At 33.9% G+C, this 16,388-nt stretch overlaps 1 protein-coding gene across 11 annotated transcripts in view; it reads right to left on the bottom strand.

The window, feature by feature from the left end:
- Mycbp2 (MYC binding protein 2) overlaps positions 1 to 16,388 on the bottom strand; it is a 272,185-nt gene that overhangs the window by 150,825 nt on the left and 104,972 nt on the right. For all 11 annotated transcript variants that reach the window (XM_071611434.1, XM_071611435.1, XM_071611436.1 and 8 more), the window contains 3 exons: positions 11,382 to 11,499; positions 4,649 to 4,853; positions 3,847 to 4,000 (listed from right to left, as the gene is read on the bottom strand). In XM_071611434.1, coding sequence (XP_071467535.1) covers positions 3,847 to 4,000; positions 4,649 to 4,853; positions 11,382 to 11,499 — 477 coding nt within the window. The remainder of the gene's footprint in view (positions 1 to 3,846; positions 4,001 to 4,648; positions 4,854 to 11,381; positions 11,500 to 16,388) is intronic.

The following is a 16,388-nucleotide window of genomic DNA, read 5'->3' as shown; positions in this document are numbered from 1 at the left end:
GTCCTTACCCTACCAATCTCTTTGCTATTTATGTATTTATTTTACTATACTGGGGACTAAACCCAGGAGTGCTCTATCACCTAGATATATCCACAGCCCTTTTTCATTTTGAGACAGGGTCTAGCTAAGTTATTGAGGTTGGATCTAGAACTTTCGATCCTAATGCCTTAGCCTCCCAAACAGCTGAGATTACAGACCTATGCTACCACACCTGGTTTCTGATTTTATTTCATGCCATTCAGTATACTTTAGCTATAATGGCTCTCTTCAAATTCTTAAAATACTGCCAATCTTGTTTACATAAAAGCATTTAGGCCTACTAATCTCTCCCTGCCTACAAAACTTCTGACTCTCAATGCCTATTTCTCATACTTAAAGGTCTTAACTTATATTTTCTCCATTGTATGGAAGAGAGGACAGTGTTGTATTCTCACAGCATCCTCTTTTTCCTGGGCACTATCTACAAAGTATATTATTTATTAGCCTTCACATAGTGTCTGTCTTCACTAAGAAAATAAGTTCCATAAGAGCAGGACATTTACTATCTTCTATATTTCATATCATTCTTTACTTACCATATAGTAGAAACTTAATATACATTTATTAAATAATAAAACTAAAATAGCAAAAAATGAAAATGATAACTAATTATTGATGCTGACAATATAGGGACATATGAATTCTACTACAAAGTGACACTGCTGAAGGTCGGTTTAGCAGTCTACCTCCACAATCTATGAGCTTATCTCTTAACGATTCTGATTCCTGAAAGCTATCTCATAGAAATACTCTCACATATTTAAAAAAAAACAAAAAACTGAGTGGATATGTGTGCATATATGTTGCTGTAGCATTGTAGGTAAAACCAAAACTTTAGAAAACAATCTAAAATGTTCACTGATGGGAAAACAGGTATATTTGCTATGTACTGAGTATAGAATTTTAACGGTTTTAATAATGACATTGTTCTTTACTGACTAGGACAAAGCGCAAAATTATTGCTGAGAAAAAAAAATACAACTTTTTGAATTGTTATATTCTTAAGGAAGAAGCAAAGTACATGCAATTGAAATGGCATCAAATAATAGAAACCATACAAAAGGAAGCAGGTGGAGATGAGAAGAAAGGTTAAAGTAAGCTAATACTGGATCTGCAATACCTGTGATAGCTGTAAAATAAAAGGGCCCTACTGAAATACACGAAGTGGCTAGAAGTCAGGATAATGAAAGAAACTGTAATCTTGACTGGAGGGGAAAATATCTCCTACCTTTTTTACTGAGAAACACAGGAGATTGCCCTTCATCTTTTAATCTGTTTTGCAACAATGAAGAAAATGATGTAGAAGGTAGCAAGCACTTAAGATCATCTGTCCTATTCATTGCTGCTATCATATATGAAAAAGATAAGGTTTAACTAGATGGATATTATATTTCAGAGTTCTGTTAAGATCCCAGGGAAAGGGATCTAGTTCAAGTGTTTATCTGAACTCCCAGCATTTATACTTTTATCTCTAACTTAAGGAATGTATCCAGAAATAAATTTCATGTTGTCAATTTTTTTGTCATGCTAATATGAATTTACTTTATTTACAAATAAAACATTTAAGAAGGAAGGAAGCAAGCAAATCAACTTACATTTAAGTCCAAATCAGAGTCTATTCCTTGGTAACTAAATCTCTCTACATTGATTTCTATTCAGTAAGTAACTATAAAGAATTTCTTAACACTTAACTCTTTCTTTATTCTCTCCATTCTATCGGACTGTACCACTTTAATTAACTTTGGTTCTCAGTATTTCATTCTCTTTCTAAGAATGACCACAAAAGACCACTCACTTGAAGTCTCTCCTTGTTTAATCTACCTTGCAAAATGCTGCCACAGATACCTGAAAGAATTCAATTCTTATTTCCATGTCTTGTCACAAAATGCCCAGACAGTAAACAAATCAACAAACTGGGAAGCACTACAATTCCTTCCAAAAGAAACTATGATGTCTTCAGAAATGGGAGCTGATGAAAATGCAAGCAGGACTGGGCTGCTGGAAGAAGAAGGAAAAAGTCTCTCTCTTCTCACATATGCTACTTCAAACTTGCAACTTACTGGAATTACTAACTACTACAACCAGCCAAATAAATACAGCAAGCGAAAAGAAAAAAGTGCTTAGAGTGATAAGCCACTCTGGTAATGGTAGGGTACATCTCTGTCCCACCAGTATGCAAAGCTAGAAACACTGAGAATAAAACTGGAATGTAATGGACATCATTATCCAAAGTACATATATGAAGACATGAATTGGGTGTCAACCTACTTTATATACAAACAGAGATATGAAAAATTGTGGTATATATGTGTAATAAGAATTGTAATGCAAAAAAACCAAAGTACATTATAAAGACATGAATTGGCATGAACATACTTCATATACAAAGATATGAAAAATTGTGCTCTATGTGTAATAAGAATTGTAATGCATTCACTATCAAGTATTTTAAAAAATCAATTAAATTTAAAAAGAGAGAATAATAACTCTTTACTTTATTCATTATGGACATAAATCATATTTCAAACAAGTACAATATAATTTCTTTCTTAATACTCTTATGTAACTTTCTTGCTACATTTTAATATTTTACCAAGTTTATATAATCCTATAGATTCCTCTGCCAAAACGGGTATTTTATTATGTACACTGCTAAAGGGCAGGCGTAATTATTTTTTATTTTGTATTGCTTTTGGCATAATTTCTTCTATATAGATGTTAATAGTTACATGTTTATGGAAACAAGAAATAGAATGAATTCTATGTAATAAGACAGCATTACAGACAGACTAAAAATTATTAACAATAGAACTCTTAAAAGTAAAACTCATAACATAGCAGCAAATATTTCTACACTACCTTTTTTCCAGTAATATTGTTAACTATAATTTATTCATTATAAATTGAGACTACGGCTTGTTATCAGTTTTCTATAACTTTAATCAACATTTTACATAATCACTATTCTGGACTTAGAAATCAAACGATAAGCTCCTGAATTTTGTGCTTTCTCCAAAGCCCTGTACCTGAACCCTGCTTAATACCTATGGTGGATTTTGTTCTTAAATATACTTTTACAATATCATCACTATTAACAAGCTTTACATTTATATCACTCACAAAAGAAGAAGGCTTTGCTTTAAAAATCAGTTTCCATTTTTTTATTAATTAATTAAAATTGGGTATATATGACAGTAGAATACATTTTGATTCATTGTACACAATTACAGCACAACTTTTCATTTCTCTGGCTGTACATGATGCAGCATCACACCTCTACACTATCTTTATGAGTTTCTATACTATAATACCTATTTTTATAAATGAAAAAAATGAGGCACACAAAGTAAGGTGACAGAGAAGACTATGGAGCTGGGATAAAACTAGGTAGCAAGGCTCAAAACATGTGCTCTTAACCATTACACTGTACTATGAAGTACATAAAAACACAGCCACTTAGAGGTTTTATTTCAATTTCTTTAAACAGAAAGAAAAATAGAAAAAGTTCTAAGACTGTATTTCATTATGATAGGGAACAACAAACCATTTACTATATTAATCCACACAAGGGTTTGGGGGAGGACATTTGTATGTTGTTGGTATTACCTATTATGTGTTTACTGGCAAAATTTTCTGATGTAGCAAGTACATGAGAATAAGTGCTTCATTAATTAATACGTATATCACCATGATAAAACTCTAATTACTAAACAGGAGTGTTCTCATGTGTGACAAATTTGCCTATAAATGAATTTTATGTTATGAAAAAAGTATAATCTAATCAAAACTTGTTTATTATATGCTTACCTCCAAATTACATCATACACAGGATCAAGACACACACCGAATCCTTGAAGATCCTCTTGCTCAGAGTCATTAAAAGTTTTACAGCTCCCATCTACTTTATTTATTAAAAGACACTTAAATGGAGGAGGTTCTGATATAGAAGCAGGTACCAGGCCTTAGGGGAAAAATATATATGTAATTTTAATATGCATTACCTTTTTGTATTCTCCCAAACCCACCAAGTAAGTAAATTATCACCAATTTACAGGTGAAAAGCTGAAACATACATAACCTTAAGTAGTAAATCTTTATGTGGCAGAATTAGAATTACAACTTTCAGCTATATAAATCCACAACACATGCTCCTAATATCTATGCTATACCATTCTATTATTATTATTATTGTTAATTATTAATTATTATTATTATTAATTATTCATGGTATCATGGACAAGTATGAAGTGATATCTTGGTTTTAATGAAACTTCAAAATTTGATCATTACAACCACCCATAAAATTAATACCTATTATTTACTAACAAGAAACCATGTAGAAAGTTCCTCACTTTATAATTTACCATATATTTATACAACTGCCTAACTTATGAATATTCTGAATTGTAATTCTCCCAATTATTCCAGCATAGAGACACATATAAACACAGCCACTTAGAGGTTTTATTTAAATTTCTTTAAACAGAAAGAAAGAAAAATACAAAAAGTTCTAAGACTGTATTTCATTATGATAGGGAACAACAAACCATTTACTATATTAACCCACACAAGGGTTTGGGGGAGGACATTTGTATGTTGTTGGTATTACCTATTATGTGTTTACTGGCAAAAATTTCTGATGTAGCAAGTACATGAGAATTAATAAGTGCTTCATCAATTCGTAAAAAAGTCTGGTCCCCACTGGCCCCTATCCAAGTGGCTTTTCTTCCATATTTTGATCCAATGTTAGGCATGGGAGCTGGCTTTGCATTCCAGTATGGCACATCCAAAATTGGCCTTCCCAGTTGTCCTTTCTAAAAAATTAAATAAATCATATTAATAACATTGTTGGATGAATGAACTAGACTTTTTGTAAAGGTAAAGAGACATTAGATTTAAAAATACCACTATGAGAACTTATTCTTCATCAACTGTTTGTCTTAATAGATGAAATACATATGAAATTTGGACCAAATACAAAATTATTTTTTGAGATACTTTCCCATGCAAGAAATGTTCACCAATAGTACCAGAAGATAGCAGAAATGACTATCTCCCAAATTAACAAGTGAATTATAACTCCAACAGAGAACACATGGAATATAGCCTTTGAATCACTTCATTAAAAGCCCCTGTTCCTGCTGAAGAGCAGGAACAGCTTCTGAGACAGGAGTCCCTTGTGTTTCTCCTTTGCTAGAAAAGCAATAAACCTTTTTCCTTTTTATTGAAAGAAAGAAAAGGAAAAAAGAAAATGTTCCCAAAATACATTGTCTTTATCTACATTTAAAAAAACCATAAATATGTTTAATTATTTTTAACACAAGTATGTTTAAAACAGTATTATAAATGGTTCATTTAAAAAATATCTTTGACATTTTAAGTTCAAATTACAAAAGAACATGACTATTGAACCCACAAGAGAGAATATTTGGGTAAAATATCAAATAATAAATACTGGAATTGTTAATACAATTAGAAAAATCCATGACATAGCAAGTACATGAGAATTAATAAGTGCTTCATCAATTCTTAAAAAAGTTTGGTAATTTTTACATGATATAGTAGTAAATTATTTCATTCCTGGCTTTATTTTTGATGGGGGGAAGGGTAAGGTAATACCAGAGATTGCACCCAGGGACCCTCAACCACTAAGACACATCCCCAGCCCCTTGTTAAAATATATTTTATTTAGAGACAGGGTCTCGCTAAGTTGCTTAGGGCCTCACTAAGTTGCTGAGCCTGGCTTTGAACTCGCAATCCTCCTGCCTCAGCCTCCCGAGCTACTGGGATTCCTGGCATGTTCCACTGCACCTTGTGTTTATTTCTGTTTTAAAATAAACAGGATCATCAATGATGAGATGTGATGTCTCAAATAAATATTAAATATTTAATATTATTTCAATATGAATGTCTATAGGTACCTGTTTAGGTAAGAGTTTAAAAAGTAACAAAGTTTTTCACTACTATGCAAGTACCTGAAAAAGAATAGAAGAATGTTGATGTTGGATCAGACTATATCATTCATTCATATAGGATGAGGACCTCTCCTTCCCCACAGCATTCCCTTCCTAAAACGGCTGGAAGGCAGAAAATGCTGCATGTGGCCTTCAGAATATTTACAAGCATTTCCACAACAGGAATGATCAACCAACCATGGCAAAAACTTGAAGAACAAGGGAGCCTAAAGTAATTCAAACACTCTGGTCAAATTCTTCTACTGAGTTCCCTTAGTCCTTTAACATAATAGAAAGTAAATAGCTACAACTGCAGAAGCAACTGAGCTTCAATGCAGAAGTATAAGGAAAAGGGAAAGTTAAGTACATGACTAGAGAAGCAGCCAAATCATTCAATGTTTATTCTCATCTTTTTCAATGTCTATCATTTTTTGACAAAAGTAAAGGAGCATAAAATTGTGAACAGTGAGGGAATTATATCTTTTTAAAAATATTTTTTTTAGTTATACATGAACACATATCTTTATTTTGTTTATTTATTTTTATGTGGTGCTGAGGATAGAACCCAGTGCCTCACATGTGTAAGGCAAGCGTTCTGCCACTGAGCCACAACCCCAGCACTAGGAATTATATTTTATACAGGGAAATATTCTGCTTTGAAAGGAAGAAGAAATTACATTGACTGCTGAACTAAACATGCACTCCCTTCCTACCAATGAACTCATGTGAAAGCAACCAAAAAATAAAAGATGCCACAACATCCCCCAAAGGGACTCAGAATGTCGTTATAAATAAGACACTTGAGTTCATAAAAGTCTGCAACTAGAACTTCTGGGGCTGGAGAATAATAACAATTAACTGATTTCACATCTTGTCACATTTCTCCTCCCAAACAACACAAAGTCAACATGAATCACAAATGGCTTAAATGCTTACTAAAATAGGACAACAGATATTAGAGTCTTTAAGTTACCAGTAACCAGAGAAAGAAACCAAATTCCAATAGAGTTCTCTCTGCCTGCCTCACCCTGCAACACCAACTACTCAAAGAGCATGAAAGAGAGTTAGAAAGGGGAACAGAGGAATGCAGAGGACTTCAAAAAAGCACAGACAAAACAATCCTCCAAAAGTGAGTTCAACGCTTAATTTCAAAACATTAATAAGGTCAAGACTTGATGGTTCTCACCTATGAACTCTGCACAAACTAAAACGGCATGACAATATATTGTGTGGTAAGGCTGAAGAGAAATAGGGACTTTCATCCATTGCTGATGTGTAAGCAAAACAGAACTGCTAATATCCCACAAACCTACACAGGCACTAACCTCACTTCTTAGAATTTACCTCAAAGATACACTTCTAACAGTATTTATTATTATTATTATTATCATTGCAAAATATTACAAGGTCTTAAACTTTGTAATAATCATAAGAAATTTCTAAGCTAAGAAATTGAAAAGTTGGCTAGGTATGGTGGTACATGCCTATAATCCAAGCTCCTTGAGAGGCTTAGCTTAGGCAGGAGGATGGCAAATTCAAGGCCAGCCTGGGCAACTTAGCAAGACCTTATCTCAAATTTTTAAAAAATTTTTAAAACGGGGGGTGGGGGGGGGGCGGGTGGAGGATTTCTGGTGATGTATCTCAGTGGCAGAGTACTTGCCTAGTAATGTGTTGGGCTCTGAGTTAGAACCCCAGCACCATAAAAGAACACACACACAAAAATTAACTAAATGAACTACAATATATACATACAATAAAGAACTATGCAGAAGTTTAGAAAAAGAAAAAGAAAGATCTCTGTGAACTGACATAGAGTTATTTCTAGAAGGTATATTAAGTGAAAGGAGCAAAATACAAAAGAGCATATATAGAAAAAAAAAAACACCTTTTGAAAAAGAGAGATGGAGGGGCTGGGGTTGTAGCTCAATGGTAGAGTGCTCAACTAGCATGTACAAGGCCCTGGGTTTGATCTTCAGCCCCACATAAAAATAAATAAAATAAAGGTATTGTGTCCAACTACAACTAAAAAATAAATACTTTAAAAAAACATTAAAAAAAAGAAAAAGAGAGATGGAAATAATTATATATGTGTGTGTGTATATATATCTGAGTGGTGTGTTTGTGTATGTATGCGCTTATTTAACTTATTGATAAAAATAAAAGAAAGATTAATTAGAAAACAATGGCATTCATTACCTACAGAGGTAAAGGGGGAGGGGAAGCAGGGATGCAGGGAAATGAAATAGAGTAACATCTGTTTGAGCTTACCACTTTTGTAAATATCAGAGATACAAAAATGAGAAACATTTTATTAAACAAGAAAAAAAGTACATTATTCTTCAAAAATTTCACAGCAAATGAAAAATAAAAATAAAAAAACCTATGGGAATGTTATAGACTAAAGAGAAAAGCAAATGCAATGCCTGATCCTGGAATGGAGAGGGGGAAAAAAAAATACCAAAAAATGTATATGTATTAACTAAATCCACTGACCAAATATGAACTAAAATATTTATGAGTAAAGGGCTAGAGTACACATAAATTATTGTTAAAATATTCAGAAGAAAATTTTATAAAATACATACACAACATACAAACACATCTAAGCACACACAGTTAATAGCGTGCCCCATGTGCGAACTAAACTGATTGAAATAATACCAATAGATAAATCTATTCAGCTCTTAAATAAATAAGAATAGCATGTAAAATGCCATACACTCTTTAGCCAATAAGGGTATCTGATTAAAGGATGTATGCACTTTATATATTATTCTTATTTTTGCAGACTTTCTGTAAGTTTCTGAAATCATTTTCAAACAACATATTTTTAAAGTTCACATGTTGTTGTTTTTAATTAAGAGTTGTAAATTACACCCTGAAGACTTAAGTTTTACAGTTCTTTCCGAACAGTTACTCATGTCAGAGATGGTACAGATTTATCAGCACAGTCTTAGGAAGATTTTATTTAATATCTACTATTCCCAAACTTTATAAAACTCTCAGAGCATGTTCACTCTTCAAGCTTTGGTAGAGAGAAAGAGAGAAACAGATAGGCAGACAAACACATAAAAGGAGATGAAAAAGAGAAGCATAATTTTAAGCAAATTAATTTTAAAAAATTAGGCTTTTAAAAAGTTCTAAAATAGAAACAGTTCTATGTATTAAGAAAATGAATCTTTTAAAATTGAGAAATAACTTTCAAAATGACAGAATTAGCTCTACTGAATGATTAAAGGGTTCTGATATGGAATACCCATGTCCAATCTTAACACATCTGTTAAATCAATAAATTCTAGTGCTGAGCTAGAGGTGAAAATTCTCTTTTTTTATTGGTTATTCAAAACTTTACAAAGCTTTTGACATATCATATTTCATACATTCGATTCAAGTGGGTTATGAGCTCCCATTTTTACCCCATATACAGATTGCAGAATCACATCGATTACACATCCACATTTTTACATAATGCCATATTAGTAACTGTTGTATTCTGCTACCTTTCCTATTCTCTACTATCCCCCCTCCCCTCCCCTCCCATCTTCTCTCTCTACCCCCTCTACTGTAATTTAATTCTCTCCCTTGTTTTTTTTTCCCCTTTCCCCTCACAACCTCTTATATGTAATTTTGTATAACAATGAGGTTCTCCTTCCATTTCCATGCAATTTCCCTTTTCTCTCCCTTTCCCTCCCACCTCATGTCTCTGTTTAATGTTAATCTTTTCCTCCTGCTCTTCCTCCCTGCTCTGTTCTTAGTTGCTCTCATTATATCAAAGAAGACATTTGGCATTTGTTTTTTAGGGATTGGCTAGCTTCACTTAACATAATCTGCTCTAATGCCATCCATTTCTCTGCAAATTCCATGATTTTGTCATTTTTTAGTGCTGCGTAATACTCCATTGTGTATAAATGCCACATTTTTTTTATCCATTCATCTATTGAAGGGCATCTGGGTTGGTTCCACAGTCTAGCTATTGTGAATTGTGCTGCTATGAACATCAATGTGGCAGTATCCCTATAGTACGCTCTTTTAAGGTTTTCAGGGAATAGTCCAAGAAGGGCAATAGCTGGGTCAAATGGTGGTTCCATTCCCAGCTTTCCCAGGAATCTCCATACTGCTTTCCAAATTGGCCGCACCAATTTGCAGTCCCACCAGCAATGTACAAGAGTACCCTTTTCCCCACATCCTCTCCAGCACTTGTTGTTGTTTGACTTCATAATGGCTGCTAATCTTACTGGAGTGAGGTATCTTAGGGTGTTTTTGATTTGCATTTCTCTGACTGCTAGAGATGGTGAGCATTTTTTCATGTACTTGTTGATTGATTGTATGTCATCCTCTGAGAAGTGTCTGTTCAGGTCTTTGGCCCATTTGTTGATTGGGTTATTTGTTATCTTATTGTTTAATTTTTTGAGTTCTTTGTATACTCTGGATATTAGGGCTCTATCTGAAGTGTGAGGAGTAAAGATTTATTCCCAGGATGTAGGCTCCCTATTTACCTCTCTTATTGTTTCTCTTGCTGAGAAAAAACTTTTTAGTTTGAGTAAGTCCCATTTGTTGATTCTAGTTATTAACTCTTGTGCTATGGGTGTCCTATTAAGGAATTTGGAGCCCGACCCCACAATATGTAGATCGGAGCCAACTTTTTCTTCTATCAGGTGCAGAGTCTCTGATTTTATATCAAGCTCTTTGATCCATTTTGAGTTAACTTTTGTGCATGGTGAGAGAAAGGGACCATTTGTTGAAGATGCTATCCTTCCTCCATTGCATGCTTTTAGCCCCTTTATCAAATATAAGAAAGTTGTAATTTTGTGGATTGGTCTCTGTGTCCTCTATTTTGTACCATTGGTCCACCCACCTGTTTTGGTACCAGTACCATGCTGTTTTTGTTACTATTGCTCTGTAGTACAGTTTGAAATCTGGTATCAACTATACTTCCTGATTCACACTTCCTGCTTAGAATTGCTTTTGCTATTCTGGGTCTTTTGTTTTTCCATATGAATTTCATGATTGCTTTATCTATTTCTATAAGAAATGCCGTTGGGATTTTGATTGGCATTGCATTAAACCTATAGAGAACTTTGGGTAATATCACCATTTTGATGATGTTAGTTCTTCCTATCCATGAACAGGGTATATTTTTCCATCTTCTAAGGTCTTCTTCTATTTCTCTCTTTAGGGTTCTGTAGTTTTCACTGTATAAATCTTAAGGTGAAAATTCTTTCAAAGAATGCCATTCAGGTTTTGTGAGTATTGGAGGCGGAGGTAAGAAATATGCATATGCAATTATTATAAAATAAGAATTTCACCAGAACCATAAAAAGATAAGGTAGATAAATTATAAGTCAATGGTTTGATGCAATATTATCAATATTTTAAAAAATTCCTTACAGAAAAACTTCCAAATGTGAAGACCTGTCCATCCATTAAAAGGACTGCTGTGTGGTTGCTGCCTGCAGTGACTTGTGTGCTAGGGCCTGGCAAGGCTTGAACAAGTGTGGGACATCCCCTAGGTAAAAAAAAAAAAATTAAGTCAATTCCTTACGTCACCCATCTGATATTAAAAACAACAGCAACAACAACAAAAAACAATAAACAAACAGTGCAATAGGAGTAGAAAAAGGTACTAAAAAAGATACTCAGTTAATACTTAATTAGATGCTATACCTGTCTCCATGCTATATGCTAGGTAAATAAAGATGAAAATGCTACCTTTAAGGAGATTATTTAGAAACTACTTCCATATAATGTTTATGTGTTCATAATTAGATATTCAGAAATTACTACCCTAATTATGAACACATAATGTTTAATTTTTCTAAAATGTTAGTGCTGCTTTTATTTTAAAAGGAAAAAAATCTGATACCTTATAGTCTGGATGGCATGTCAAAGATCTTTGTTGAACAAAATAAAAATTATGTGATACTTTAACAGGAATTCAACATTCAACCTAGGAACTAGATTAAACAGTTTTATAATCCTCTTTTCTAACTTTTATCACTATAATCTTAGATTTTAACACAGTAGTTACTGAGTCAGTTATTACAGTATCATGAGAGGTATCAATCACAGCAGTGGCTAGGAGCTCAGGCTCTACAGCCCAAGTGCTCACTGTAAGTCCTGCTCTGCCACTCAACAACGAGACCAAGACTTTAAACAAGTCACTCATACTTCTTGTGTTTCAGTTTTCTCCTATATATCACAGAGAACAATAATAAACAGTATCTAGTTCACATCATTTTTGTAAATAATAAAGAAGTTCATACATATCAAGTGCTTAAATCAGTGTTTGGCAGCACACAATAAACATTTAATAAATGGTAACTATAATAAATGACATCCTAATATTCTTTCCTACTTCTAGTAACTATTTTATTAACTATTATCTATAATTAAAATAACCAATATCTGTAATTAGAAATAGTTCACACATAACAGGATAGCTTTGCTTTGAGACAATGTAATTATGACACTTCATGTTTCTTAAAATCACCTAAAAATAATGTTTATTCACACTACAATGAAAAACAAATTGGAAAGGGGCAAGATTAGCAGCTGGAAGCCTAAGTAAGAAAATTTTACTAGAGTCTGAGTGAGTTATGATGAAGGCCTGAACTAGGAACAGTGTGGAGTGAAAAGAATGGATGAATTTGACAGCTAAGTAAGGATGAGGACCAGCCAAACTTGATAAATGACTGATATGAGGCAAGGAAGGTTTTCTACTTAAGCAACAAGGTAGGTGGTGGTAACATTCACTTGCGCCATGAGAAGAAATGAGGCTACTAGAAAGAGGAAAGAGATCCTAGGTTTTTAAAGAGTCTCTGCTAACACTTCAGGTATAGATAAGAGAAAGGACAGAGAAGCAGTGTGAAATATGATATATCAAGAAATTTGTAATGTTTTGAACAACCAACAATAAAAAATTAAAAAAAAAAAAAAAAGAGAGAGAAAGGAAAGCTCACAGATGTTCAGTACACCAGGCAGGGAGAGCCACTGAAAGAAAGTTTCAAAAAGGGAAAATAAAATACATGTTCAATACTCTGGAGAGACATAGAAGTGGCTACTTGACTTAGCAGAAGACTCTTTGGTGGAAGCAGGAGCCACACCATAGCCAACAAGAGTAAATAGAGCACAGGCAAAGGCCCTAGAAGTATCCCATTAGTAAAGAGAAAAGGAAAGGAGAACCAACAAATAAAAATGAAAATGAGACTGAAGAAGTTTGTTTGGGGAACAGGGTGTGGGGGACAGCTACCAAGAGCACTTAACCACTGAGCTACATCCTAACCCCTTTTTAAAAAAATTTTTAAATTTTGAGACAGAGTCTCATTAAGTTGCCGAGGCTGGCTTTGAACCTGGCAATGCTTCTTTCTCAGCCTCCCAAGATGCTGGGATTGGAGGCTGGGATTATAGGCATGTGTTACAAGTCTGGCAGAAGTTTGTTCTTTTTGAGATAACAGAGATTTAAGGAAGTTTCAAAGGCTGAGTGAAGGCCAGGAGCTTGGTGATGCATGCCTGTGATCCCAGCAGCTCAGGAGGCTGCCTCAGCAAAAATGAGGTGCTAAGGAACTCAGTGAGACCCTGTCTCTAAATAAAATACAAAATAGGGCTGGAGATGTGGCTCAGTGGCTGAGTGCCCGTGAATTCAATCCCCAATCTCACACACCCCCAGCAAAAAAGTGTGAGTGAAGATAGAGACTGGATAGACAGAGATAAGAAAGAAGAAAAGAAACAGAACCACATGCCTAAAGAAAAGCCACGCAGGTTTTACAGCATGAACAAGGCAAGTTCCTCTTTCACTGTAAATTGAGGATAGGAGTAGAGAAATGATATAGAAGTAGCCAAGTGTGCAGATTTGATGGGCTGAAGAATTTCTAACAATTTTATTTTTTTTTATGTGATATGAGTGGACATTCTATGATGAAAGAAAGAAGGTGGGTGAGCAGGGAACTTCAAGATCGAGAAAATCTGCTTACTTGGTGGTGATCAAGAACTTTTAAAATTTTAAAAGATCAAGAGCTTTTAAAATTTGATTGACAAGACTTTTAGGAAGACCATGAGTGAGCCTCAAGAGTTCTGGGAACCCCCTAAATTGGTAAGCAAACTGTCATGTGTATATTCTTCTAATCTACTTAAGAGAGAGCCCAAACATTTCATCAAATTCTCTCAAAATATCTTAAAACAAACAGTTCAAAACAGCAGAGTTACAATTCCACTTCAAAGGAATTGGTTAAATCTGAAAATCATGTAATAATCTTCAGAGTTATGGGGATTCTTTCTTTCCAGAAACCTGAGGGTAGGCATGGAAAATATAGACATATTGATTCATGCAAAGTTTTGCCAGGTTCTAATAACAGGACCAGAAACGTGAAAAATTGAGGATACTATTATACTATTATTAAGCAGATTTTCTCTATCTTGAATGAAGAGATGATAAAAATCTCTAACTTGGCTAGGAAGTAGAGTGAAAAGGATGAAAGAGTAAAAAAGTAGAGTAGTAGGGAATAAAGTACTGATAAAGGCAACCACCATGGAACTACGTAACGGAAGAAGAAAATGGCTTCAGATTATAGGTGTTTAAACTTAGTAAGAATTAATTTATAACTGTGTTGGATTCAGCCAGGGGCCATGGGAAATACTTCCATGAAGGTAGAAATGAATTTCACCTATATAAGAGTGTCAAAATAAGAATATTGCATGGGACCATTCATATGATGCTGAAGTCACAACTATCATAAGACCAGAATAAAAATATACTGTGAATCAGATGCTAAATTTTCAGTGAATAGAAGACAGTGGCTGACAAGTATTTATGTAAGAAAAGAATGGCCTCAAAATAGCAGTTTTATTTGTTTTGTTTTGTTTTTACTTGAGGGTGGAGTAAAATTGGTAGGAACAGCAATGAAAAACAAGCAGTTGTCAATTCTGAGGTATAGAAAGTTTTTGCAAATGAATAATTACCACTTCAAAGGATAGTATGCCTTCACAGAAGCATCTAGTTCCATTTAAACAAGGAAAAGAAAGTTCCTATAATTGTCTGTTTTCTGCAATTTATAGAGCATTTTCATTTAAAATGGTATTACTGATTATCAAAGTAACTCTATGGGTGGATCCATAGAGCTTAAAAGATATGTCCCATAGTTGGCTGCAGGTCTTCTAATCTATGACCTCTGAATTCTTTGGACAATATTAATGGATTATTAAATTACTACATTATTTAGCAAAGGAAGAACAAGAGGAAAAATTAGATATGTGTGTCTATGACAAGCACTTTACATACATTACATTAATTTTACCACAATGCTATGGGATATAAAAATGAAAACTTAGAGAAATCATAATTATGTAGTTGGTAAGAAGTAGTGAAATAAAGATGCAAACCTTGCCAAAATGGTTCCAGACACTATGACTGGGTAGCATAACAGTGCAAAACAACAGGAGAGCAGGAAAAAAAAAAAATGATATTCAAAAACATTATCCTACTGAGAAAAGAGGAATAAAAGCATTTCCCAATATCCAGGTGTAAGTTTACTGAAAATGGTAAAAGAATTTGGAATTCAGAAATTTAAACAAACTGATCAAAACAAAGTAAAAAACGGTTGTCTTGAGTGAATGTATAAAAGTCCTCACAAGTCTTCTGACATACAGTAGCAATGCTAATGATTAACATTTACTGAGCACTTAGTATTTACTTAGCACACAGTATTATCTCTTCTAATTCTTAGATAATCTTCAGAAGGAGATATACTTCCTCCCATTTAACAGAGGAAAAAACTGAGGCACAAGAAGGCTAAGCAACTTGACCAAGGTCATATAGCTACACCAAATGATGGCATCAGGACCCAATATAGAGATTTTTAGCCATTTTGACAGGGAAACAATTAAAGAGACTATCCATAGCATTTTTCTACATTCATCATCCTGTATACAATATTTATCTTACATTAATCAACACACTGATGTGTGCTATATAATAATTCCCAATTAAGAGCACTTGATTGCTAGAAACTTTTCATGAATACCTTCCAACTATATACTTTATTTTAACCAAATACCCATCAATATTTTGTTTTCTCAGAACTAATGTGAACTATAGGTTCTTTGTTTCTTCTGTGGTTACTCCTTCACTGACATTCTAAACTCCTTTCCAAATTAATAATACCGTTTTTAGTTCCTGCCTTTCAACTTCCACACTGATGGAGACCAATAGGGCAACCAGAGTGGGTGAAACAGAAGCAGTCTTGATGAACTGCAGTCCAGTGGAAACACTGGGTAGGTAGTACTACACTGTATTATCCCACTTAGCTCTGCCCAGGGTTAATGTTACCAGCCTTCCAGTTACAAGTCACTTCAGGGAAGCACTAGTGAAACTTTCCATGTTGTAAAGAAACAACTTTGGGC

The sequence above is a fragment of the Marmota flaviventris genome, chromosome 4, assembly GCF_047511675.1.
Source record: "Marmota flaviventris isolate mMarFla1 chromosome 4, mMarFla1.hap1, whole genome shotgun sequence".
NCBI classification, from domain to species: domain Eukaryota; kingdom Metazoa; phylum Chordata; class Mammalia; order Rodentia; family Sciuridae; genus Marmota; species Marmota flaviventris.
The sequence above is the reverse complement of the archived record's forward strand: the minus strand, read 5'-3'. Positions and strand labels throughout refer to the sequence as shown.